Consider the following 25,986-nt stretch of genomic DNA (forward strand, 5'->3'; position numbering starts at 1 on the left):
TGTATTTGATCAACAACTTGTGTAGCATTCTGGACTGCATTCAGAGAATCCTTAAGGCAGATAACATTTGGTATATCCCCATAAAGCACAAGTGTGGCAATTTGCTCTGAAACTGTTTGCACTGCTTCCCTTCCTAAAGTTTCATTCCTACCATCTTTACCTTCCTCCATTTGAGTAATTCAAGATGGCTAGTTGATAAAGACTCTGCAAGAAAACTGGAAATTCCTTTGTGGCCATTGCTAGAAGTAAGATCCGCAGGTGTTATAACATCAGGAATTTCAGGATATGGATATGTAACTGCTATAGTGGATGCACCCATGGACACCAAGACCTCAACTGGGTCGCTCCCTGACACCACTATTTTAATCCCAGACCTCAACAATTTCTCTGCCTCCTCATATGGTTTATCACTTTGTGGATATCTTTCTTCCTTCTTGTCTTCATCATTAGCCAAGAACTCTCCTTCTTAAGATTATCTTGCAGACTATCTTTCTTCCTTCACCACTATTTTGCAGACTATCTTTCTCAACATCCATACCTGTTTTTCCCTCTTTCTTTCCTTTCATGACAGATTTCTCACATCCTTTTAAGCCCTTCATGTGATTCTTGGATTTCTGCAACATTTCTTTCATCTATATGTTGCATTTCTAATGACATTCTTTAGTTTGAGATTTAATAGCTTTTTCGGTCCCACCATTATGATTTTTTCAATTCCATTACATTATCTTGAACTTTATCAATTTAATCTCATCTTTTTAGTATCATCTTTTTTATAGAAAGGAGTTAATATAGTTCATTCTGTCAAATTAATGGTAACGACTTCATCATAATAACACATGGCATGAACAGTGAATAACACTTCATTAGTCAAAATTGACTTATTAATGAAACTAACACATGATGCGAACAATGGAGGCCCTCATGTAATTGTAATAACATCTTGTCACATGAATTTGATAGAAGAAATTACATTTGACTTGTTTTTAAAAAAAGTGAGACTAAATTGAGAACATTAAAAGTAGTGAGACAATTGTAAAAGTCATTACAATAATGGGAAAAAAAAGCTATTAAACCTTTGTTTGATGTCTTTATTATCCCTAAAGTACCTTTCCAACCATGTTTGGTGGAGCCTATATTAGTTTTGTAAAATATAGAGTGCTCGTATAAAATGTGTTAAAAAGAAATGCAATACATGTGTAATATTTTAGAAAACTAAGGGATACTTGTGTGATATCTGTAAGGCATAAGGGATACTCGTGTAATAGTTTCAATAATTAACGGAGTTAGAGTAGGGGTTGCCAAAGTAATGAGTTTAGTCCAACAGGGTGCATGTATAATTGCGGAAAACCTCGGGGTGTTTTAGTTAACTGAGGTTTGTATTTTATGTTTCCTGATATATCTATCATATGAAGTTAATATCAATTTCGGAATATTTAGTCTCTTCTTTCCCCCTATCAATTCCCAAAACTGTATAATTTGAACATTGACTTTCTCAATACTTGTGTAATTGTCATTACAAATAAAAAAGAGTAGATGAAATCTATTAGTACATAGGTCTACCTCGTACTGGTTCTATTGTGCATCAACAATGATGTGTTATAAGGTTCACTACTTCTATAAAAGAAAAATAATTCCTTATGCCATATGCTTATTAAAATAAGTTTTAGTGGTTTGAAACAAATGTAATTACTCACAAATACCAATTAAATATGGTATTAAAGTGGAACCAATAATATCTATGAGAATACTTTTGTATGCACCAGTCTTGGATACACACCCAAAGTGAGTGTACATACAATGATGGGTTATAAACTTATAAGGTTTACTAGTGATATTAAAAAAAAGGGTTGACATACAAGTAGGACCCTGAACTTTTAAAAGAATATTAGTTAAGTCCCTGCACAATATTTTTATTAAGTCCTTCGTGTTCTGCAATATTGGGTTGTGCTATAGTTAGTCTATAGCGACCTAAAATAAATAACAATTTGTGGTTGTTTTATTAACTCCAGGAACAATTATAGATATTGTAGAAGATCAAGGATCGAATTACAAATTTTTAGTTCAGGGGCCTGCCCAATTAAAAGTTTCCAAGTTGTATTAAACAAAAATAATTGTCTTTCTCAGATCCTTAATTAAATAGGTGTTAGTGGTTTGTATCTAATACTATCTCCCAAACACTGATTATGTTATCAAAGTGTAGCCAATACCATTGAGATATTCTTGCTTATACACAAGTCTGGGATATGCACCCTTAGTGAATGTTGGTCTCAAAGATAATCAGATTGCTATTCTGTTGTTAGTTCCCAAAATTAGGTGCCCCTCTAGAATATCATCCTGTGGGTATAAATGGACGAGTCCTTGTTGTTTCTTGAAATCTTATGGCCAACATTCACTGCATCCTACAAAATCATAAATGAATGAATCTTCGCTGTTTCATTGTAGTGTTGCCATTTAATGCAGATGATTCTTATTATCTTGCTTGATAAATATTCATAACAAAGGCTTCCCATGCTCTTTTGCATAGAGATCAGTTTCTCAATTATCAACGCATCTCTGTCAATAGAATTCAGCTCAAGAATCAAGAAGTCAGCTTGTGTTTTCCTACCTTCCCCTCCCTCCCTCATTATATTCTCTCTCTCTTTTCTTTTTCTTTTTTTCATTTTATGGGGGACATCATATCTTGTGTTCGATTTACTCCTTTCCTTAAGTTGGGTTGGCACTTAACAGCACAGTTGTGGTGGTCAGTCACAGGTTGTATTGGGATCAATAATTGACAATGTTTTTCACTCTTATCAGTTTTATCCACTCTAACTTGTTCTAAAACTCTGAAGTTTGCATCATTGTGGTACCCTGGCTTTAAATGGTTAATAAATTTAGTGGTAGGGTCATTTTTAAGAACGGTAGTATATGTTGTAATTCATATATTTGATGTCTAATCAATGTCAAGGCAATTTTTTAGGTTTTATGTATACCTAAATCTTAAAATGAAGCTTGTGTTAAAGTTAGGCTATTTGGAAGGTTTCTAACAGACATGACTTGACTGTCCTTCGCATATGTTTATAGAAACAATTTGGTGTTCTTCTCTTGTCAACTAACTTTCAGTTTTTTTCTGACAGGAAGAACCTGGAGGGCAGCGTGCCCTAATATTTGATCAAGGAAACAGAATATCTCAGGTTAGTCTATTCTTTTCCGTGCTAAAGGAGAGTAGCAACACACTTATTACACTCTTTTCTATATATTCTCTTTTTTATCGATTGAAATTCATGTGGGTCTCCCTAGTTTGAAAATAGGAAACGAGGCACGTGTTTAGTGAGACCCCAGGTGAATTTCACCCAATAAAGAGAGTGCATGAGAAGGGAAGTCTCAGAGAGGGTTGCAAGCATTTATCTTTTATAGTATCTTTGTTGAAGCCTTGCCCTCTCGCCTAGTTGCAATCAGATGCACATGCCAGTTTTTGAAGTCTTTTCTTTCGATCTTTATGTGCTTTACTTATTGTATTTCATAACCCATAAATTTTGTATTAAAAGAAGATCTGTATAACGCCAGTTGCCAAACTTGATTTTCAGGGCATCAGCTGTGCTGATGTAGCTGATATATGTGTAAAGGCACTGCATGATACAACTGCAAGAAACAAAAGTTTTGATGTGAGTAAACCCTGTTTGGTTTCAAGATTGAACTTTGATCCTAAATGAAACTAAACCTCTTCAACCTTATCCTGTAGGTATGTTACGAGTATATTGCTGAAGATGGAAGGGAGCTTTATGAGCTGGTATGGGAAAAATGATTGATCACATTTTTCTTAAAAGAAAAAATATGATGAAAATAAACTGGTTACTTTTTGTGTCTGTTTAGGTTGCACACTTGCCCGACAAAGCAAATAACTACTTGACACCAGCACTTTCCGTCTTAGAGAAGAATACTTGATGATCCCTTGTTCAGACAAATACTTTGCAGAAGTAAGATTTCATAAATTTGCTACCTATGTTCTTCTGCTTCTACATGACTTCCCTGATTTATTAAAGTAACTATTTTTTCTGTATATATATTCTTGTATAACCCAAAACAACGAGTTGAGAAATTAAATATATCTATAAATTCTAATGTAACTAATCTTAAATCTAAGATTTAATCAAATCATCTAATGCATTTTAAATGCTAGAATTAGATTTAAATGTTTTAATTGAGCTAAGTCTTACACTTAAAAGCAAGGGTTCATTAATCAGTGATTAAGGAATCAACGCTTGAAGTCCTTAAATTTCTAACTCAAGGAATTTATTTAGAATGAGCGAAACACTTTCAATAAGGCTGGGTAATGCAGTAAAATACTTTAATCAGCAGAAGTACAATTAAAAAATATAGGTGAGGTTGAATCTCAGCACGCTTACTTTGATTATTTCAATTTTATTTTCTTTCTACTTAACTCTTTCAATATAGCTTGTTCAACACCGTTTTGAACGTTTTATTGCAAGTGAGTGACTTTAGAATTGCTTGAGATTTTGAGGTTGCTATAAACAGTAAAGGAATCCATTTATATCAGAAAATACACTCTTGATTTACTATGGAAATGCCTCTTTTTAAAGTTCCTACAATCAATTCACTAAAACATCACGTTCTTAATGAAAAAAACCATTGTTTTACAAACTTAGATCTTACGGAAAAGGAAAAGAAAAACAAGACTAAAATATTATTTCAAACTTTATTCAATATTAATCTCTTTCTCTATTGTCGCTCATTTTCTGATATTGATTATCGATTTTCATATAAAATATGATCATCATGGATAGAAACTATAACGACTAAAATAAAAAGATGAGCTAACATCAAAACATCATAACTAACCTACACATCAATCATAATATAATAATTCACTCAAACCTTATATAATCACGTGTTTCACAATGTTATACAATTACATAGATTGTTTCACAATCATACAAAACATGTTATCGCCACAAATACAACCACGTGATATCAATGTTAAGAAACTAAATTGTAATTCTCTCATTTTCGAAAGCTTTGGCAAAGTATACATATATCACCCTCCACTACTCTCCTTGAGAGTTACATGTATCACTTTCAATTACTCTCTTCGAAAGCCATGACTAAGTATACATATGATATAACTACATCACTTTTTGCTGAGTCATCGTTCACAAACATACATTTACATTTTTAAATAAACACATTGGCATATCATCACAGTCATACTAAATAACATTTATTCCATGATTTAGACTCATAAAATAATACATCACATATAAACAATAAGACAAGAAAGAAAATAAGAAAACAAGAAAAAAATAATGTAAGCTTTCCATTCATCATCTTATTTTTTGCTTCTTCCTTCTTTTCTTGATTTGCAATTGTTTCTATTAAAAATGTTACCCTAAATTTTCTCTTCTTATATATTTATAAGTCTAATATCTTTAAAATTAATACTATATTTTATTGTCACTTATTATTTTCTAACAAAAATATATAACAATACATAAGAATGTGATAAGCAACCATATCTAAGAAAGTTTTTATGATATTATCGATAATAAAAAGACATTTTTCATATGACATAGCAATTTGTATAATTATTTTACTATTAAAAAACAACGACTTCATTTATAAATTATTAATTAAATTACTATAAATATAGTAATTTCTTTTTTATTTTGGCAAGTTATTGCATTTATTTTACTAATCCATAAACCACAATTTTTTTTCCTATATTTATCACGATGAGCCAAAAATCTCTTAATCAACGAAAACTGTTAATGTGCATTAATAAGCCAAGACAACTTTTAAATTGTTTTGACACCTGTACCTTGTTGTTATATAAACTCAACACATGTACTTCTAATAATAAAAAAATACGACTCACAAAATATTCATTCGGTATATTTTGCTTCTCTCGCGCTATACCTCCTTGCTTCTCTACGCTTCTGCTCTTTTGTTTTTCTGCTACCACTTCCGTTGTTCTATCAGATTGGTATCAAGAGCTAGGTTGAGTGAGAACCTGAGGAGTTTCGTGATCACGGTGCAGTGCGGCTGGCCAGAGTGATTGAGGCAAGGAAGAAAGAAGAGTATCAAGATTCTGATTCTTGATCAAAGAAGAGTGGTTGAAGAATGGTCGGATTGGATATGCCAACAACGAACCTTCCTATATTGACACATAAGAATTGGAGCAGATAGAGTACGCAGATGAAAGTTTTGTTCAGGTTTCAGGATGTCAGCAATGTAGTTGAGGAAACTGGATTTGAGCCTGACCTTGGTGATTCAGTGGATTAGAAGGCTGCATTCAGAAGAAAGAACAACAAAGCCTTGTTCATTCTTCATCAATGCGTGGATGATACACACCTTGAGAAGATCCAAAATGTTGTGACAGCAAAGGAGGCGTGGAACATTCTGTTGAGGTGTCATGCAGGAGGAGAGAAGATAAAGAAGGTGAGGCTCCAGACCTTGAGGAGGCAGTACGAGCTCTTACAAATGGAAGAATGTGATAAAGTGGGTATTTCAACAAGATTCTTGCTCTTACAAATCAGATGAAAAGGTGTGAAGAGAAAGTCAGTGACCTAATGATCATTGAGAAGATTATGAGATCTTTACCTTCAAAGTTCGACTACATTGTAGTAGTTATTGAAGAGTCAAGAGACCTTGAGAAGATGAAGATCGAGGAACTTCAAAGTTCCTTGGAGGCACATGAAATGAGATTGCTGGGCAGAAACCAATAAGGAATGATAAGCAGGCATTGAAGGTGTATCATTCCAAGAATGAAGAGAAGAAAAAATTCAAGAAATGGAATGGGAAACATGTGAAAGGGAAGTGGAGAAATGATAAGAGCAAAGATGATCAAGATGAAACTACAACAGAAGAAAATAGTGACAAATCAAATAAAACCTTTCGCAAGAAAGACAAGAGGAATGTTGAATGTTTTAATTGTCATAAGTAGGGGCACTACTCCTATGAGTGCTATTCTGATATAGGAAAGCAGAAGAAGGTTCAAGGAAAGGAGGCTCACATTCAGAATCCCTCACTCTGATGGTAACTACATCTGAATAAAACTCACACTCTCAAGATCAGTTGTGGTATTTGGATTTAGGATGCTCGAATCACATGACATGTCACAGAGAATTGTTGGTGAATCTTGATGAAACCAAGAAGAGTAGGGTGAAGTTTTTTTATGATAGCACATTGAAAGTAGAGGGAAATGGTGATGTTGTAATCAGAAGAAAGAATAGCTCTCGTGCCATTATAACCAATGTGCTATTTGTGCCTACAATGAGATGTAACCTTTTGAGTATTGGCCAGCTGATTCAAAAAGGCTTTACAGCACTGATGAGAGGATTCAATAAGGTAGAGCTGTTTGATGAAAATAGAAACCTGATATTGGGAAGCAAGATCTCAAAGAATCGAACGTTTCAAATCAGTTTGGAGGCAGTTGAGAATGTTCAGTGTATGAATGCTGTGAAAGATGAAGATTGGCTGTGGCATTGGAGGTATGGCCATATGAATTGGAGAAGCCTACAATAATTGGAAATGAAGCAGATGGTTACAAGATTGCCTAACATCAGTGTGCCAGAAAAGGTGTGTGAAACATGTTTGGCAGGAAAGCAGTCCAGCAAGCCACTCAAGGCAAATTTGTGCATAAGAGCAAAGTAGTGCTTGGAAGTGGTTCACTCAGATATATGTGGATCGTTTGAAGTCCCTTCACTAGTAGGAAACAGGTATTTCATCACATTTGTGGATGAATACAACAGGATGATTTGCTTGTTTGTGATTAAATTGAAGAGTGAAGCTCTGTATGTGTTCTTGAGATTTAAAGCATGTGTGGAGAGGAAAAGTAGAAAACTATTGAAGATCTTGAGAACGGATGGAGGAGGTGAACACTACTGTTTTGACACTTGTATCTTGTTGTTATATAAACTCAACACTTGTACCTACTTCTAATAATAAAAAAAATACAACTCACAAAATATTCATTCAGTATATTTTGCTTCTCTGGAATTATTCCTCCTTGCTTCTCTGCTTTTATGCTTTTCTGTTTTTCTGCTACCACCTTCGCTGTTCTATCAAAAACTTGATATAAATAAACAATTTTTTGTCCTATATTTGTTATATATAGTGGTTTAATTATGATTATTAAATAAATTATATTTTCAAGAATTTTTAATTTGTAATAATATGACAATATTCATAAATATCAAATAATATCTAATAATATTTTCTCTAATAATCAAATAATTTTTTTTTTATCAAATCTTATTTATCTCTTAAAAAAAATTAAAATAAAATATATCTTTTAAAATATACAACTTATTCACTTTTTACTTATTTTTTTAATTATGAAAATTTATATAATTTCACATTTTTCATTATTTTGGTTTTGGAGTTAATAGTGGTATTGTTGGTAGTTGGACTGTTACATCTCTCTTCCGCAAGACAAACATACGGAATCACAACAAAACGAAAACCTAAGGCTGCCAGGAATTCAAGATTTCTCCTCAACCATTCTTCATTTTACTGTTCATAAATATGTTTTGATTTAGAATAAACACCCATTTTGTTTTTATGGATCATTTTATAATCTAATGAGATGTTTTTTTATTGTACTTCTCTAAACTTTACATTTAATAGTGTTTACTTAACCTGTCTGCTTGAGAAACAGAATAAATATAACATAATTAATTAATACACAAATTTTTACGTGATTAAGTTATTAACAAACTCTAACGCAATCAACAACTTACTAGATAAAACAGACTAATGTTATCAGAACTATTTCAGGGACTTATACTACGACTATTCATATCTCGTAGGAACCAAAAAAATTTTGCTCAAGTAATTATATATATATATATGAAAATAATTAAGGTTCATCGAAAATTATAGTAGTTATTAAGGATTTTGTTGTGATTAGTTAACCTAAATATAGTTGCAGTTCACATTCTATGAGTCAGTTATAACAACGTGTCATGGGTTCATTAAAACTCATGCAACTAAAACTACCTGCATCTAACTGTAAATTGATGTGGATAGCATAAAATTTCTCAAATTAATACGTGGTTACAAGGAAATATATATTTGGCAAAAACAAACAAATCAAATTACAGTCCATTTCTACAAGATATGATTGTAGTAATGGATTGAAAATAGCAGGTTTTATCATGATTATAGTAATATCACATTGCACGCATGAATGAAGAAGCCCGTGGTGTATTCACCAAGGCAAGCAACTCCTCATCTGCCTCGAACTTTGCCATGTCCTCCACCTTTAAGCTAACATAAGCCTCTATGCCACCGCCATTCTTTGCGTCTATAAGCACAACCAGATTTTTGAAAGTTAAAGCGGGTGAACCTACCCATGTTGGTTTTCCCCATCCAAAATCAGAGTCGTACAAAGGAAACCTACACAAACTAGTAATATTAAACGAGACTAGTTCCCCCTTCTCAAGCACTCTAAATGAAATATCCTTCAGGAAATTAGAATGCTCGTTTCCATCTTGGAGTTTTCTCACATAATCTTTGTCAATCTTCTTTATCTGATCCCTTACCTGTTTCGCTAGATCAAGATCATTACACTCCTCTTCGGTGTTCAAAGACGAAGTTGTCATAGTGATTCGGTAGTAGTTGCCAAAGGAGTCGGGAGGAAGTGGTGGTTCCATCTTTGGACGCAGGTTCACTGCGTGAATCACAGCATATGTTCTCTGTGGAAGAGATTGCTTTCTAGTGACAGCCACATAGCGACTCCAGATGAAAACAGATAAGGCCTCCACTCGAGTGGCACCTGCTGCATATCTTGCTCTAAGATTTTCAACAACAGAACCGTCAAACACAAACATCTTGCAGATGATGTTCTCCTTCACGATGCCACTTCGAGGGTCAAACCCAGATATATTTTTCGGTGGGAAGAGCTTAGCTGAAATAAACTGTGGATTTGGCAACACACTTTCCTCCCTAGCAATGGCTGCCCAACAATTGAGGAACGTGAAAAATGACAGTCCGTCTGCGATCTGGTGTGAAAGGCAAGCTCCGATTGCGATGCCACCGCAATCAAAAACATTAAGTTGAACACCAAATGTGATGTCGGTGACATCATGTAGTAGAAATGGAACCAAACGGTTGAGTTCTCCCGGAACTGGTTTGCGAATAACGTCTACAACTTTGCACTTCACTCTTGCTTCTAAGTAGGGAACACCCTCGTCGTAGCAGTTTACAAAAGTACTGTTGCCGTTGACTCGCCCGGCAAGCGGGTAGAAATGGGTTAAAACATCAGACAAAGATTTCTTGAGCTTTTCGGAAATGGTGGTTCTGTTGAATTGAGTGATACCGTCGCAAGAGTAAAAGAGAACTATAGGGTTATACACCATGGGAGAAACTTGATCGAGAAAAGAGAGTTGGTAATGACGAACATGGTCCTTGGTTGGAGAAGAGGGTTTGATGATTTCTTTGGAGATTACCTCCACTTCTAACATCATTATTTTTTTGCAATTGTGAAACAAGCTGCTGCAGCGCCTGGAATTATGTCTTTTGTGTTGATGGATTGCTTTTGGTACTAGATATACTGAACTCAACGCGGATGAACACAAATTCAGAAACTCTTTTTGATTGTGTTGTGTGGTTTCGGTGCTTAATTGCAGTTTTTACATATATTAGCAACACAATCATGGTTTTCGTTAAGACATGAACCATCAGCTCTAAACCTTTGAGTGAAACTCTCGTATGGATTTACTTTTGATACTGAGTTAGTTTCTTATCAACGGAGTTATCTTATATGTATACATACCGATTTTCATATCATGTGAAACTTTGTTTGTACCCCCTTCTCCTAATATCACAAACCTTGACTAAGTCCTACACATTCCCTTAAGCATTTGTCTATATAAAAAATTGACATGCCAACCGATTGTAATGGGAAAAGCGTCGGATCCTTGACATCTAAATTTACTGTTTCCTTTGGAAATCGACATCAATCAGTTGCTATTTACCTATAATTATCCAAATAATCCGAATACCCATAAAAGGTACACAAACATGCTCCCATCACACTTTGACGATAAATTGAGAATTTGCCTGCTTCATAAATAATAAAAAAATTAACTAGCAAAGTAATAATGAGTCTGAAAGATGACATTCTCAAATGATCAATTTCAATGTTTTATAATTAAGTAGCTAGAGAATTAATCATTGTGATGACTATATATTACAAGAGAATTTATTGTAACTTTATCACCCCAAATGGCTATTGTACACGTAACTCTTTTATTGGTGGTTGAATACCTGCTGTGAGCTTAATATATTGTTTCGTGCAAAAATGTAGTAGAAATGGTCACAACAATATATATATATATATATATATAACATTTTTTCCCTTAATTGGCCATCATTTATTAACTCTTTTTTTCAATATTAATGATAACTAATGCAATAAAAAGAGATGTCATCTCAACTACCTTTCCCTTGGTCATGTGAGAAGTAAGCGACTACACATTTACATTGACTCCACTTTCTGAACTGTCCAAGAATAACCATGTGTTCTAACGAAGTAATCAACATCTTATTTATTGAACATGATAAGAAAATCCTTAAGTGTAGAGCAGACATAATATAACCAAGGAACGGTATGCCTTGCTAATTTATAAAATTATATCCTGACTTAGCAGAGACTTGCCGCACTGAACTAGTAGGGCAGAGATAATTTTTCGGTATGCATATATAGCGCGCTTGTGCAGTTTAATAATAATTTGACACAACAACGTAAAAGGGCTTATCTCACTAAATAAAAATGACTACATAAATCACACGATGTAATTCTGTTCTATCACATACCAAACATTCAGATATGTTATTTATCATATGAATCGTTTGGCTATTTTGTTAAGAAACTGAGCGACTGCATTTTACCAAACCTGTTTAACAATGGCCTTAACTAAAATATAATCAAAATTTTGGCGTCGTTAAGGTGAGGCAAATTTAGAGGTCTAGTCAACAATAAGCAAAGTAAACTATCTATCTCCAAATTTATCTATTACAACTTACAAAATATCAAAAGGGCAAAAATATTCAAAATTTCTGATCAATCAATTTTTCCTGTTCTATCAATGTCCTCATCAGCATTGACCTCCCTTTTCATTCGTAGAATGAAACAATAGAAACCGTTTTTTCCAAGGTGCATCCTTCTGTTGCTCCAACCATGACAAAAAAGCACTATCCAGCAAGCAGAAGAAGTTTACGTAGAGAAGCTGGTACTTCACAGGAACATACCAAAAATTAAAAACCTGCACAACTGGCCACACGCCACCTTCTAAAATCAGGGCTGGGACATAATTCCTCTTCAAGTCTTCCTTCACTTGAGGAAGATTCTTTCCCGCACATAATCCCATGTAAGTAAAGAAGACAAACAAATGGACGGGACCAAAAATTATGCCATCCATTGCCACTTTGGTGGCCACAGATCTCACAGACTTCGGCGTTAGTTGAAGCTTATACCTTATGAACTTGTCCAAGCCTTCATACCTACAACACATGAAAGTTGGTTCCATGTAACTACAACTCCTTCAGCAGCAGGAACTATAACTTGGCCACTAATTATTTTCAGAACAAGTCCGTAAGCTTGTTAGTCAAATAAATGTCACACTCATCAGTCTAAAAATCCCAAATCAATCAACTTGAAACCTAGCTCAATGCATTCTCCACCCAACGTCTTCTGAAATTACAACCTACTTTGAACAAAAGTTACAAATATCCAACCCATGTGAACTTAAGATCCAACAGAGTTCACATGCTCTCACTTTCTTTCAGACGAAAAGATCTTGACTCTCTATAACTAGGTGGAATCCATTGGGTTCAACTGCATTCCAGTGAACATTTAGAAATCATAAAAAATACTTATTATGTAGATGCATGATATGGTCAGAAAATACTTAAAATGATATGCACATGATTAAAAACTGTTGTCCCTATTTAGGAAGGTATCTGTCGTAGATGTTTAACCCCTTGTTTATAACCTTTTAATTCACTTCATAACTATCCTTACCTTAGATGTCCCAAAAGAAAATTCCCAAGTAATTTTAACAATTGAAAAGGCCTTTGTGGCAGCTATGAAACCAATATTTTAGGCAAACTAACCATGCCTAACCTCCAATTCCGAGAAGAATCTACCACCGATAAGATACCTAAGAATTTCTTTGATGGTGAATTACATGAGCACTTACAAGCAAAAGAATGACATATAAAGACATAATTTGATAAGTAGGCAGTACTGAAAAACCGGTAAATAAACTGAACAAAATAGGATTCACATACCAGAAATGTCCAACTGGTCCAACAAAGCCAAATCCAAACATACTTGTAACAGCCAAGCGGTTCCAGTTGACAGTAAACTTAGCATCGCAATCCTACCAAATCCACATATAATTTTTGATAGACAAGAAACCTTATCATTATTAGTCAATAAATTAAAACTATCCAAGTTCAACCAAAAAATGCACAAGCCAACCAAAAAAATGCACAAGCCATCTTAACTTTCCAACAAGGCGTATTCAAGAAACCACCAAGAGATGTATCGAAAATAAAAATCAACAAAGCAAGAGATAAAAATGGAGATGTCTACCACTTAAAACGAAAGATTCTTTAGGTATTAATGGTATATATATTTTCATTAAAATCAGCTTCCACTTCCATCAAAAATACCAATAAAAAATAGTTGCCTTGAGAAATGAAACCCATGTTAGTTAAAACAGAATGAATGGGGAATCCAAACCATGTTAACACTTCAACACTGCTGATTTTTAGTATATGTAAACATAACAACAATCCTAGAGTCAGAAGGCGCTGCTTGGACAGCATATTGAAGGAGCAAGAACGCATTAGTCAATTAAGAGTAGACGAGGGAGATGCGAGATTGATTGAAAAATTACAGCGATAAGAAGAGATATAAAAGTGTCCTAATATGAGAAAGGCAAATGGGTTCTTACAGAAAGTTGGAGTCGCTTTTTTGTAGCTGCATGGGTAATGTACTGAGCACTGAGGTCTCCAACACCCCAGAGGATGGCAGAACTCACGGCTTGGGTCTTCACGGGATGAACAGAAAGGCAATTCTGGTACCACTTCCACACCTTCAACATCATCTTTTTTTCCGAGGAGGGATACCAGGTCGTAGCAGGCACCAAAACAAACCAGCTTCGTTTATAAAACAGTATATTGTGGGCTTTTACTTTCTACACTTCCATAATTTCTTCGCTCACCCCCTAAACCATTTTACCATCATATATGAAACTAACTTTTCGATCATATGTTCTGAAATTTTTTTGGAAAAAGATTTCTCGAATAAAATTCTCAGAAAAAATTTTTGAAACAGAATTTTTAAAATATTTAAAATATATTTTAGAATAAGTTGTGACTTCTGAAACAGACCTTCTAGTAACACATATATGTTTTCTTCTTTATCACAGCATGGAAACGCAAGGGACGACGATATTACATCATCAAATCAATTAAAATACTTTTAGTTATTCATCTTTGATTTTATACTTTTTTTTCCTCTCAATTCAGTCAATAATATCCCTTTTACTGTGTTTCTTTTATTTATTTATTTCCTTTTTCATTCTCTATCTAATCCAAAAACTAGGCTACTCCATACATAAAAAATATCTTAAATAACATGTTTACTCTTTTTGTTTCTTCTTTAACTCAGAATATAAAAAATATTAAATAAATTGATGCCTAAACATTTCATGAATAATTTAAAATTATATTTGAAATACATATTTCAAAAATTTTGAATTATATTATTTAAAATTATTTTAAATATATTCTGAATTATACAATTAAAATATTGTTTTGAATTAAAAAATATTATTTCAACGTATTCAATTCAGAATATTTTTCCAGATTACTTAATAAGATAATATTGTTGATTGTGTAGTTCTATAAGAAATTTAGAATTATATTCTAGAGTAAGCCTCTTATAGATTTTATAATCTCAACCAAATTACGTAATCTGATAGATTATAATTTCAAATATATTTTTATATTTGAAGGGTAGGAGAAAAAAAAGGAGGTAAAGTAAGAAAAAACCTACATTTTGGTTTATTCATCTACCATTAAAATGAGTTAGTTAAACAAAGCAAACAGTTATTAATCAGTATAACAAAAATTAAACCTTCTTTCAATGACAAGATTTGATTAAATGATAAGAAAACAAATGAGATTTAGAAATAAAATTGAAAAAATCTGGAAGGTGGGTTTCCTGACAATAGAATACGTGGTAAATTTTGATCCTGCCAATAGAGTGCTGGCGTGGCCTAATCCACTCCTTGAGTCATCTTCTCATGTTTTGTCTTTTCCTTGTGTAAGCCTCAAAAAAGTGCCCCGAAATCTCATTACGATAAATATTTGTGGATAAGAATCTCCGGTGTATGCCACACACATAACCACTACACGACAATTGGATCTTCTTCTAACTATGTAACAACTTCAAATTCTAACTATGCGGCTCTAGCTTCCACCATAAGCTTCCCAAGAGCTCTACTGAGGTACTACCATTTCCTTTCCTTCAGAATTCTTTCCTAACTATTCTCAGCAACACCATCAACCATGCATCATGAAGTATACTTTGCTTCTGAACCATTATAATGTTATTTTTAGTTTTTACCTCTCTTTGCCTAGTTCTAACTTTGATTGATCAAAATGGTCTTATTTAGATACCCCAGTTGGAATTAGTTTAATTATTTGCTGGCGTTCTTTAATTAAGTAGTTTAATGACGATAACTTTCTCAGGTTGATTCTTTTGTGTGGTCCTGATAGTATAATCCTGGATGAGGCATGTTGGTTATAATGTGCCAGTAAAATAATAGCCAGCCAGAATCTGATGCAGTCAAGGTAGATTTCTTAGTGATGGATCTACTCTAGCCATCAGTCATGGATAGAAGCCAGAAGGGAGCCCTCATGAGCAATCAAAGCACTAAAGACTTATCAGTTATGGTATTGTGAATTACTTTTTTTTTTTCCAATGAGATGTCAGAAAATCATGTGTGTGAATGATAACATTAGCTTTGAACTGTAATTAGCCTTAATTATCCCTTTGATTAACAATCACACATTATATTACCTTCCCAAAGAATCTATATTTCTGAGCTAATAATTCTTGAATTCTTAGATGTTAATTAGACTTGATTGTAGCTGACTGACACACATAGTAGAAGAAATTTCCCTTATTTCTTTTAGCATAGAATTTGTAACACATCTAAATTATAGCATAATGGTTCAGTCCCCTGGGTAGCCAACTTGTATTTGTATGTAAGACTAAGGTGATATTTATATAATCCATCTATGTTAATTAGATTTTTGTTTAGTACAATAACTTATGTTCTTCTGGTGAATCAGTTTGTGCACCTGTCTGACTCAGACTTAAATAGATACGCACTTTCTTGAAATGATCACTCTTTTATTTGCTTGAATGAGTGTTCTCTGTTACTTGCATTCAAATTCATTACCAAAAATGTCCATAAGTTTGATCAAGATTTGCATCAGGTTCTGAAACAGCAGCAGTACCAGAAGAAGCAACCTAAATTAAGCTCTACTCCGGAAGGGACACACAATGAATCCCATTGTCTTATCTGTAGGGGGGGAAACAGTTGCCAAACAGTTCTTTCAAGAACAAAACTGATGAATACTTTGATTGGAAAAGGGAAGCCGCACGAAGCTCAGACCGTCTTCAACAATTTGACTGAAGAAGGGCATAGGCCTACTCTCATAACATACACAACTCTTGTGGCTGCTCTAACCCGCCAAAAGCGTTTCAAGTCTATTCCTGCAGTTCTTTCTAAAGTTGCGGAATTTGGGATGAAGCCTGATTCAATACTTATCAATGCCATGATCAATGCGTTTTCTGATTCTGGCAAGGTTGATGAAGCCATGAAAATATTTAAGAAAATGAAGGAGTATGGATGTAAACCAACAACCAGTACGTATAATACCCTCATTAAAGGATTTGGCATTGCTGGAAGGCCTTACGAGGCTATGAAATTGACAGAGATGATGGCTCAGGATGAAAATGTGAAACCCAATGATAGAACATATAACATTCTCATTCAAGCCTGGTGTACCAAGAAAAAAGTGGAAGAAGCATGGAATGTTATGCATAAAATGGTGGCTTCTGGCATTCAGCCGGATGTGGTCACATATAACACGATGGCAAGGGCATATGCTCAGATCGGTGAAACAGAGAAAGCTGAAAGATTAATATTGAAAATGCAGTACAGCAAAGTAAAACCTAATGAACGAACTTGTGGTATCGTAATAAGTGGTTACTGCAAGGAAGGCAATATGACAGAAGCCTTGAGGTTTCTACACGGAAGAATGAAGGAGCTTGGTGTGCATCCAAATCCAGTAGTTTTTAACTCGCTTATCAAGGGATATCTAGACATTAAAGACACAAATGGAGTAGATGAGGTGAGTTCTGATATGACGAGATCAATATTTTTTTGCATGCATTTTCCTCCACTTGTTTGACACACTGAAGGAGGCATTAACACAATAGCAGGATCAATACTCTTAGATAAGAACTGTTTGTTGCGAGTTTATTCTGTGCATGTATTTTGTTGGTCAGTAATTATTCAGTATCTAGTATTGTTATAAGGATAGCATTATAGTAACTTACAAATGAAAGTTGTTCAGGCACTGGCATTGATGGAAGAATTTGGGATCAAACCAGATGTAGTGACATTTAGCACCATCATGAATGCATGGAGTTCGGCAGGGCTTATGGATAATTGTGAGGAGATATTCAATAACATGGTGAAGGCAGATATAGAACCTGACATCCACGCATATAGCATCCTTGCAAAAGGATATGCACGTGGTGGACAGTCACAAAAGGCTGAGGCTCTTCTGACTTCCATGAGCAAATATGGTGTAGAACCAAATGTGGTGATCTTCACTACCATCATCAGTGGATGGTGTGCAGAAGGAAAACTGGATCGCGCCATTAGACTTTATGAGAAAATGCAAGATGTGGGAATTCCCCCAAATTTGAAAACTTATGAAACCTTGATATGGGGATACGGAGAAGCAAAACTACCATGGAAAGCAGAAGAGTTACTTACTACTATGGAAGAGAGGGGTGTTGCCCCTGAAACATCCACTGTGCAACTGGTTGCCGATGCTTGGCGTTCCATTGGTCTATTCAAAGAAGCCAACAGAATTCTAAATTATTCAGAAGAAGAAGGATGTGACGACAAGACACAGGTGCAAAGCTTGGAGAGACAGAAATTCAGTGCAATACCTGATGTAGTGGTACCTCATCCAGAAAGAACAACTAATGGCAACATAAACATGCGAAATATTTCCACTTCCATGTTTTTGGTTCGTACAACAAATTCATATGGAGTACAAGCACATATTGTAAGTAAACAGCAGATTCAAAATCAGGTTGTTAGGCCATTCCTTGACTATTGCGGAGTAGTGTCAATACTCTGTTGAGGTGACTTTTCTCAACAATGTCAGAATAGATTTGTTTGCTTCCATGCCAATGAGTTCATGTGGAAAAACTGTAGATATCATTAATGGACTTCAGAAATCAGATACACTTACACACTTGGTTACTTGTATTGTTGCATGCACTAAGCATTATTGGAAAATCTTATTTTTATATAAATATATTACTTGTACGTTGTCATCAAAACAATGAAAACTAAACTATAGAAACAGAAGCATATCAACCTACTGACTAACTCTCTTAATTCAAAATCACTGTCATGAGAAATATCAAACATATTCTTTCATGCGGTTTTGGTAGAAAAATTCTATAAGCAGTGATCTCTCCAAATTTTCACATTATACGATCTAAAAATGAAAAAATTAAGTATTGCATTCTATACTGTACAATTTTAAATTAGCTTTTTTTTACTTTTGAATTCTACAAAATATAGATACATTCCGAATTACAGAATTTGGAATTATTTTTTTCATTTTTTTTCACTTTTAAATTCTACAATATATAGATGCATTCCAAATTGCAGAATTTGGAATTAATTTTTTTTCATTTTCGAATTGTAAATACCATAAATACATTTGAAATTGCATAATTTGGAATTAGGATACATTTGCATGGTTTGAAATTCAAATTTTTATTTATGGCTTGAATAATTTGAAAATATACTTTGAATTGTATAATTTAAAATTATTTTTTTAATTAATCAATTCAATTATTTTTTATTTTCGAATTGTTGAATCTAAAAGTTTGTTTTTTCTTTGGTTTCCTTTGTACTTTCCTAAAACCACCTTCTCCAATTTTGAGCATCTATTGAAACCATTTGTTGCATCTATCAACTCTTTCAAACTGGAATTTCTAAAATTCTGTTCTTTTTGTTTGTGCACTTCTTTGGTGCTCCTGGAGGATTTTGGTGCACCATTTATCACCTTATCTTTCTTCTTTCCTCGTATGTACCCACGCCTAATCGACAGATTTTTCAAATTACACAATTTAAAATAATTTACATTCTATTCCTTCCCCGGTGTTAAGGCACTTTCCTAAAGTGTTTTATGACATGACATACACGATTTGACATGGTGAAAGTCGACATTACAATTGGTTGAGTTCACATAGACGGCGAACAAAGACAAAAGAATAGAGTACATGAGAAATTGTAGAGTTTGACGGAGCAATCTATGGTGTGGTCGTCATCACCATAGCCTCCAGCTCCTATTGCGTTGCTTTGCTACTTATTATCTTGAGAGTTGTTGCGCATGAGAAAATTATGTTACAAAGAGAGAAGAATGGAAGCGAGAAGAGGCGTGAGGAAAGGGGTAAAGTGGGAACTTCAAATGACTAAAAATGTTAGGGGTGTTAAAAAGAATAATGGGGGTGTGAATAGTATGTTGTTCGTTGTCAACGGTATGAAGGTCGAGAGTGGAATATTGTATGTAGAAAAAATAATCAAAATTGAACGAGTTTCAAATTCAACTCTCTATTTCTTCAAATGCTCCAAGTTTGCGTCAATGGTATGAATTTTGAATACAGTGAGAAGATCTGGTAGGAAAAAGGCAAGATCGAACACAGCTTCCTTTGAAAAAATGGTACGAATGAAATGTATTGATTTTATCATTTAATCTCATCGAGCTTTTGATTTGGTATATATTATTTGCAACCCTATACCTGTATACACAATCATGTGTATGTTGATTGCACCCGTATTACCTGTATATCTCTATTCTTTTTGTTGGCTCTAATTTTCCATTTGATTATTAAACAATGTCTGGTTATTTCTAAATATCTGGTCTTAACTTCAATCATTTTGACATCATAGACAGGGGATGAAGGCCCAAGCTACACAGTAGATGATGCTCTAGTGGCTTTGGGTTTTGGAAAGTTCCAAATTCTGGTGCTTGTTTATGCTGGTGTTGGTTGGGTTTCAGAAGCAATGGAAATGATGCTACTCTCTTTTGTAGGCCCTGCAGTTCAAGCTCTATGGAATCTTTCCCCTCATGAAGAGAGTTTTATAACCAGTGCGGTTTTTGCAGGCATGCTAATCGGGGCATACTCATGGGGCGTTGTTTCTGATAGACATGGAAGGAGGCAGGTTTCTCTTCACTAGTTCATTATCTTTTGCATTTGTCACTTGCTCTGGCATATTTCAAGTATTTTATTTCATTGGGCGGGGAGCGGCTTGCTTACCAAATCTAGGATTAGCCATGCCCCGGTTAAAATCTTCCAATGGTTTTTTACACATAAAATAATCTTCTTTGCTTAGAACATATTAAACTTGTGCTATGCCGACCATACTATTAAGTTATTTTGTGCTCCTGTTATGTCATAAATGAAATCTCTGTTTCAATTTTAAGTGCTTCCGTTTCAAGTGTGCTCAGCATTGTTGGTTCATTTATTATCTTTTTTCTTTGGCTTACTTCAAAAACTCAGGAAAGGATTCCTTATCACAGCGACAGTTACATCCATAGCTGGCTTTCTTAGTGCATTTGCTCCTAACTATATATTATTAATTGCCCTTCGTTCTGTGGTCGGTATTGGTTTGGGAGGTGGACCTGTATTATCATCTTGGTTTCTAGAGTTTGTTCCTGCTCCCAACAGAGGTACCTGGATGGTTATCTTTTCAGCATTTTGGACTCTTGGTACCATTTTTGAGGCCTCACTTGCATGGGTAAATTTTCATTAATTTCAATTACATTTTACAAACATGTTCTTGAAAATTTGAATTCTTAATATATAAATCAGCCTATTCCCTCTTCCCTTCCTGGCCTTTCCAGTTAACCACGACCATAGATCATCTATTTCACCCTCATAATGGTCCTTGGGTTTAGATTCATATGTCATATTCTTTTAATTGATATTAAGTGATTCACATCTCGAACATTTTTCTATTACTTCTTTATTTGCTCTGAGAGCTCCAAAAAATTCCAATTTGTTTCAAGTCTATTCAAGAACTCAGTGTTTACCTTTTTCATTTCACCTTGGAAAGTGCTGACACTTCACCTCCTATTCTTAATGAATGTATCTTAACTTGGATTAATATTGAAAGTGTTATGACAAATTTTCTAAGTTGGCTATGTAGTTTCTATTCTGTCGCATGATTTAACAAATTATACAGCAGACGGTTTCACCTGAAGTAAAACATTCCTTGCAGATTGTGATGCCAAATCTGGGTTGGAGATGGCTTCTTGCGCTGTCTTCTCTTCCCACATCTTTCCTTCTTCTGTTCTACAAATTGACTCCTGAATCACCAAGATACCTATGCTTGAAAGGAAAAACAGCTGATGCAATTGAAGTTTTGGAAAAAATAGCAAGAGTAAATGGAAGAGAACTTCCTTCCGGTAACCTTGTCTCTGACCATGAAATTGAGCTACAGCAAATTGATAACCCTTCAGAGGACGCACGCTTGCTCTCTCCGAGAACAAATGAAATTAAACATCCTTTAGGAATGGATTCCAATTTAGGTGGTATCTCATCATTGTCGGTGCTTCTCTCACCAAAGTTGGCAAGGTCAACAGTTCTGTTATGGGCTGTGTTCTTTGGTAACGCCTTTTCGTATTATGGCCTTGTTTTGTTGACAACTGAGCTGAACGGACATAGTAAATGCGTGTCACATAAATTGCAGACAGAGAAGTCCCAGGATGTTAGTTACAAGAGTGTTTTTATTGCCAGTTTTGCAGGTATTTTCTTACTGGTTTCCGAGCTTTCATACCCAACCGATGCAGTAAAATGTCTGACTGATACATAATTTAATTTTGTGCATAGAGATACCTGGACTCCTCTTGTCAGCTGTGGCAGTCGACAAACTCGGTCGAAAACTATCAATGTCAACTATGTTCTTCATCTGCTGTATTTTTCTTCTCCCGTTAGTATTCCATCTGTCTGAAGGCTTAACAACGGGCCTTTTATTTCTCGCTCGCATTTGCATCACAGCAACCTTCACAATTGTGTATATATATGCACCAGAGGTAACGTATTACTGCAAAATAATTTTGAATTATCTTATTGAAACAAAGATGATTCGAAATAGAAAACTACTAGCGACGAATACATGTTATCATTCTAATATTCTTTCCCCAAACTGAACCTTAGAAAGTTTAATTCTTGTAACACGTAAGTACTACCAAGTTTCAAAGCGAGTAAATTATATATACACTTCCCTTACCATTTTTTTTTCTCCAATTGACTCTTGAAATAACACCATTTAGTAATCAGCAAAAAAAAAAATACATAAAAACAAACTCGCTAATTATGAGTGCAGCGAGTTTATAGTTATAGTTAAAGAAACTATATTTTAAGATTAATCTTTTAATTTCTTCTTTGCAAAACCAATTAGGCTTCTTAATATGAAACTGAAAGTGATGCAATTACAAATCATATGGACTGGAGTGTAGTTTATTGCTCTAATAAATGATTGATATGCATTGTATGTTTATCATTTGATTCATTTATCATTTTTCAATAAACTTCCAGATAATAATTTCATTCTTTCAACTGTATAAAACATTTTATGTGGAGTGCATCTTAAATAAAACTATTCTGTGACAGAAATTTCCCTGTCACCAATTAAAATCATTTGTATTAAGTATAATATCTATTTTCAGAAAAGACAAACGCTGAATGTGGTTTGACAGGTTTTAAGACGATGACACATATAGTTAAAGATAGTTTGACAGAATTTTTTTTGTTGAATACTTCTTTATACATTACTGTAATTTAATATTCTAATATTTATATCAACTGCAGATGTACCCAACATCAGTTAGAACAACTGGTGTGGGAATTGCAAGTTCGGTGGGCAGAATTGGTGGAATGATATGTCCTCTGGTTGCTGTGGGTTTAGTACATGGATGTCATCAAACTGCAGCTGTCCTTCTGTTTGAGATAATAGTACTTCTTTCAGGAATATGTGTCATGTTCTTACCGATTGAGACCATGGGCCAGGAACTGAGAGATAGTGTGCAAGTCTAAAGCAGACCAACAGCAATACACATAATGTCTTGAATTTTTGAATCATGAAAACATACAAGCAAATTGTTGTTCTGCCCTTGGAGAAGAGGAGCAGAACGCCAGTAGAAAACTGGAGAAGAAGCAAGTATAGGGAAGTGTTCTGCTTTCTAAAATACTTCTGTCATTTTACTTCTTATTTCATTATATTTGAACCCTTTTAATTACACTTTTCCACGCATTTGATCCTTCTTCAATATGCAATTGCATATTATTCTGTAAACTGGAAATTAGATTGTTATTGATGAGAGTAAAAAAAATACCATATTACTTTTTTAAATTTTTAAAATAAAATGACTCTAAACTAGTAAGTGTTAAATAATATTTGTTATGATAACTTGTGATAAAACAAAATGAGAACAGAGATAAAAGTGAGTTTTTTTTAAAAAAAAATTATAATTAATTTAGACATAAATTGACTACAAAAAAGTTAGTTTCAAATAGTAATTAAAATTAATTTTCAGGCAATCATATTACAGTATATTTTTTCCATTGAAAATAAGTGTTTTGTTTTTCCATCCAAATGTTCAAATGGAAATAGAACAATAAAGGTCTAAAAATCACCCAAATGCCCTGGCCATATATTTAAAATAATGACACTGTCTTGTGAGTTTTATTTTGCAATTCAGGCGTGGTGGTTGTTTTTTATTTTAATAACAAAAACAAATATAATTAAAGAGACACGGTAGAGTTGTCCTAACCCTTATAAAAAACAAAAGAAAGTTCATGGACCAACTTTCTCATGTACACTTCTCCCTGCAATGTCAATCAAAACAAAAATTTCAAAGAGATATTGCTAACATAAAAACCTTGCATTTCTAAATATAACATCATTACTATGACTCCAAATACATAGTCACTTACATACATTGCCAAACTCGATTATATTTATTACTAATCCTTTTTACGTCAACCTAGCTATAATATATTTCTGCACTATTGTGATAAATAAATTATTGTTCTATTCATGAGTCACAAATCTACCAAATGTATGTTACCACCTTACACTTAAAAAAGAAATGACTATAGCTCCAAAAATATTCTCTTACTAAGTAAAAGTAATCACTTTATTAATGAGTAATCTCCATGCCAAAAATTGAACAAATGACAATGCTTTAGTTTTCACAGCTCATGATATTTAAACCGGTCATGGACAAGATTATGAAAGTTTAATTTTCTGTAATTCGATTTAAGGACGTATTATGGTGTTTCATTTCATCATCCTTCAAACCACTTATCTTCTTTTTCTCTGTATAAATGTATCATTTCTAACTCTTTTACCAGCTGAGTGACCATAGATTTCTCCCATTCGAACCACTTTATGTGACATGTGAATGTTTGTTGCAGAGGAACAAAATTATCTTCTTCCGAAATACATAAATGAGAATATATTGTACAACGAATTCAACAATTCCAATTATGCGCAAGTTATTGAAGTAGATCACAGGAAGGACGGGTTGGGATGAGACTTTTTAAAAAAAGAAAATTAGTTAAAATTTATTTATTATAATTAAAATAAAAAAAACATAGTTTAAAGTATTTTTAATCAAAATTCAAGTCCTTTATAAGTTTATGTATTTTTAATTGAGTTATTATTAAATTTTTTATATTTTCTAAGTATTTAGAATTTTTATATTTTTTAATTGAATATCAATGATTTAATTGTTTGGTTGATTTAGTGGCGTATTTGATTAATTAGGTTGCAATGTGAAGATTTTTATTGAACAAAATGATTTAGAGAGGGTATCCATTTAATTATCTTTAATTTTAATGTTGTCATGTCATATTAAGATGAAATACATAAAAATGAAAAATAAAGAATAAAAATATATATATGTTATTAGGTTGTATGTGAAAGAGTTAGTAGATATAGATAAAGGATTTGCATATTACTTTTAATAGAACTATAGAATGTGATTGCCCATATTAGAATATTATAATGCAAGAAAAACTAATGAATATTCAAGATTAATTCAGAATTTACCAAAAAATTTGTTACATAAATTATTTTAATAAAATAAATATGCATCTCTCAAATTTAATTTTACAAAAAATAACCATAATTAAAATATACTATTGTCATACTTTTTCTATTATCATAATTATCATATATATTTAAATTATCTTATTTATTATTTTTATTCTTCAAATTTTCACTCCTAACTTATTTATAAATATTAAATTAAATATATTTTTTAACTCCAAATTTACCTCACACTATCAAAATTTTAAATTTATAAGAACTAATTTTAATTAATCATGTACAATTAAAATTTTTTGATAAAGAAATATTTTCTAAAAATTATTTAATTAATTAAATTAAAAAAATGTTTAGATTCATCCCTCAGGGAGTCGAATTATGAGAGCAATATGTCCATTAAAAAGTTAAAATCTCCATGAAAAATTGTTTACCGAGAAAGAAAATTTTCCACGTCAACAATAATACGGTATAGTTTGGAAAATAATTTGTACAGTGAGGCGAATAAACTTAAGATTTAATTACA

The 25,986-nt window shown here is 33.4% G+C and overlaps 5 protein-coding genes across 9 annotated transcripts in view; 3 read left to right on the plus strand and 2 right to left on the minus strand.

Annotated features, from left to right (window-relative positions):
- The window catches only part of LOC108320603 (protein HIGH CHLOROPHYLL FLUORESCENCE PHENOTYPE 173, chloroplastic), a 34,464-nt gene extending 30,358 nt beyond the window's left edge, over nt 1-4,106 (plus strand). The window contains exons 10-13 of one of the 2 annotated variants that reach the window (XM_017552066.2): nt 3,117-3,173; nt 3,567-3,644; nt 3,722-3,769; nt 3,853-4,106. In XM_017552066.2, coding sequence (XP_017407555.1) covers nt 3,117-3,173; nt 3,567-3,644; nt 3,722-3,769; nt 3,853-3,924 — 255 coding nt within the window. In that variant the 3' untranslated portion in view covers nt 3,925-4,106. The other variant, XM_052868402.1, reaches the window with a different exon arrangement.
- A 4,953-nt stretch (nt 4,107-9,059) lies between these two features.
- On the minus strand, nt 9,060-10,830 carry LOC108320436 (stemmadenine O-acetyltransferase). Its single transcript, XM_017551857.2, has one exon. It carries the CDS (start codon nt 10,464-10,466, stop codon nt 9,171-9,173), a length of 1,296 nt encoding a protein of 431 aa, XP_017407346.1. The 5' UTR covers nt 10,467-10,830; the 3' UTR covers nt 9,060-9,170.
- Nucleotides 10,831-11,927: 1,097 nt separating this feature from the next.
- LOC108320517 (protein sym-1) lies at nt 11,928-14,162 on the minus strand. The gene is made up of 3 exons (XM_017551957.2): nt 13,965-14,162; nt 13,294-13,385; nt 11,928-12,504 (listed from the first exon to the last, which is right to left on the minus strand). The coding sequence occupies exons 1-3, from the start codon at nt 14,115-14,117 to the stop codon at nt 12,099-12,101; spliced, it is 651 nt and encodes a 216-aa protein (XP_017407446.1). The 5' UTR covers nt 14,118-14,162; the 3' UTR covers nt 11,928-12,098.
- Nucleotides 14,163-15,374: 1,212 nt separating this feature from the next.
- LOC108320661 (pentatricopeptide repeat-containing protein At5g21222) lies at nt 15,375-18,648 on the plus strand. 2 transcript variants are annotated; one of them, XM_017552155.2, is made up of 4 exons: nt 15,375-15,524; nt 15,769-15,972; nt 16,522-17,442; nt 17,668-18,648. In XM_017552155.2, the coding sequence occupies exons 2-4, from the start codon at nt 15,910-15,912 to the stop codon at nt 18,469-18,471; spliced, it is 1,788 nt and encodes a 595-aa protein (XP_017407644.1). In that variant the 5' UTR covers nt 15,375-15,524; nt 15,769-15,909; the 3' UTR covers nt 18,472-18,648. The 2 variants fall into 2 exon arrangements, with proteins under 2 accessions (XP_017407644.1, XP_017407648.1); XM_017552159.2 differs by having other exon boundaries at nt 15,394-15,524; nt 15,796-15,972.
- Nucleotides 18,649-19,825: 1,177 nt separating this feature from the next.
- On the plus strand, nt 19,826-23,649 carry LOC108320477 (organic cation/carnitine transporter 7). Of its 3 annotated transcripts, none has more exons than XM_017551898.2 (6): nt 19,828-20,067; nt 20,298-20,566; nt 20,909-21,146; nt 21,630-22,155; nt 22,241-22,443; nt 23,222-23,649. In XM_017551898.2, the coding sequence occupies exons 1-6, from the start codon at nt 20,065-20,067 to the stop codon at nt 23,444-23,446; spliced, it is 1,464 nt and encodes a 487-aa protein (XP_017407387.1). In that variant the 5' UTR covers nt 19,828-20,064; the 3' UTR covers nt 23,447-23,649. The 3 variants fall into 3 exon arrangements, with proteins under 3 accessions (XP_017407384.1, XP_017407387.1, XP_052724664.1); XM_052868704.1 differs by lacking the exon at nt 19,828-20,067 and having other exon boundaries at nt 20,299-20,435; nt 20,512-20,566; XM_017551895.2 differs by lacking the exon at nt 20,909-21,146 and having other exon boundaries at nt 19,826-20,067; nt 20,298-20,570.
- The last annotated feature ends 2,337 nt before the right edge of the window (nt 23,650-25,986 follow it).

This window comes from Vigna angularis, chromosome 9 (assembly GCF_016808095.1).
Source record: "Vigna angularis cultivar LongXiaoDou No.4 chromosome 9, ASM1680809v1, whole genome shotgun sequence".
NCBI classification, from domain to species: Eukaryota; Viridiplantae; Streptophyta; class Magnoliopsida; order Fabales; family Fabaceae; genus Vigna; species Vigna angularis.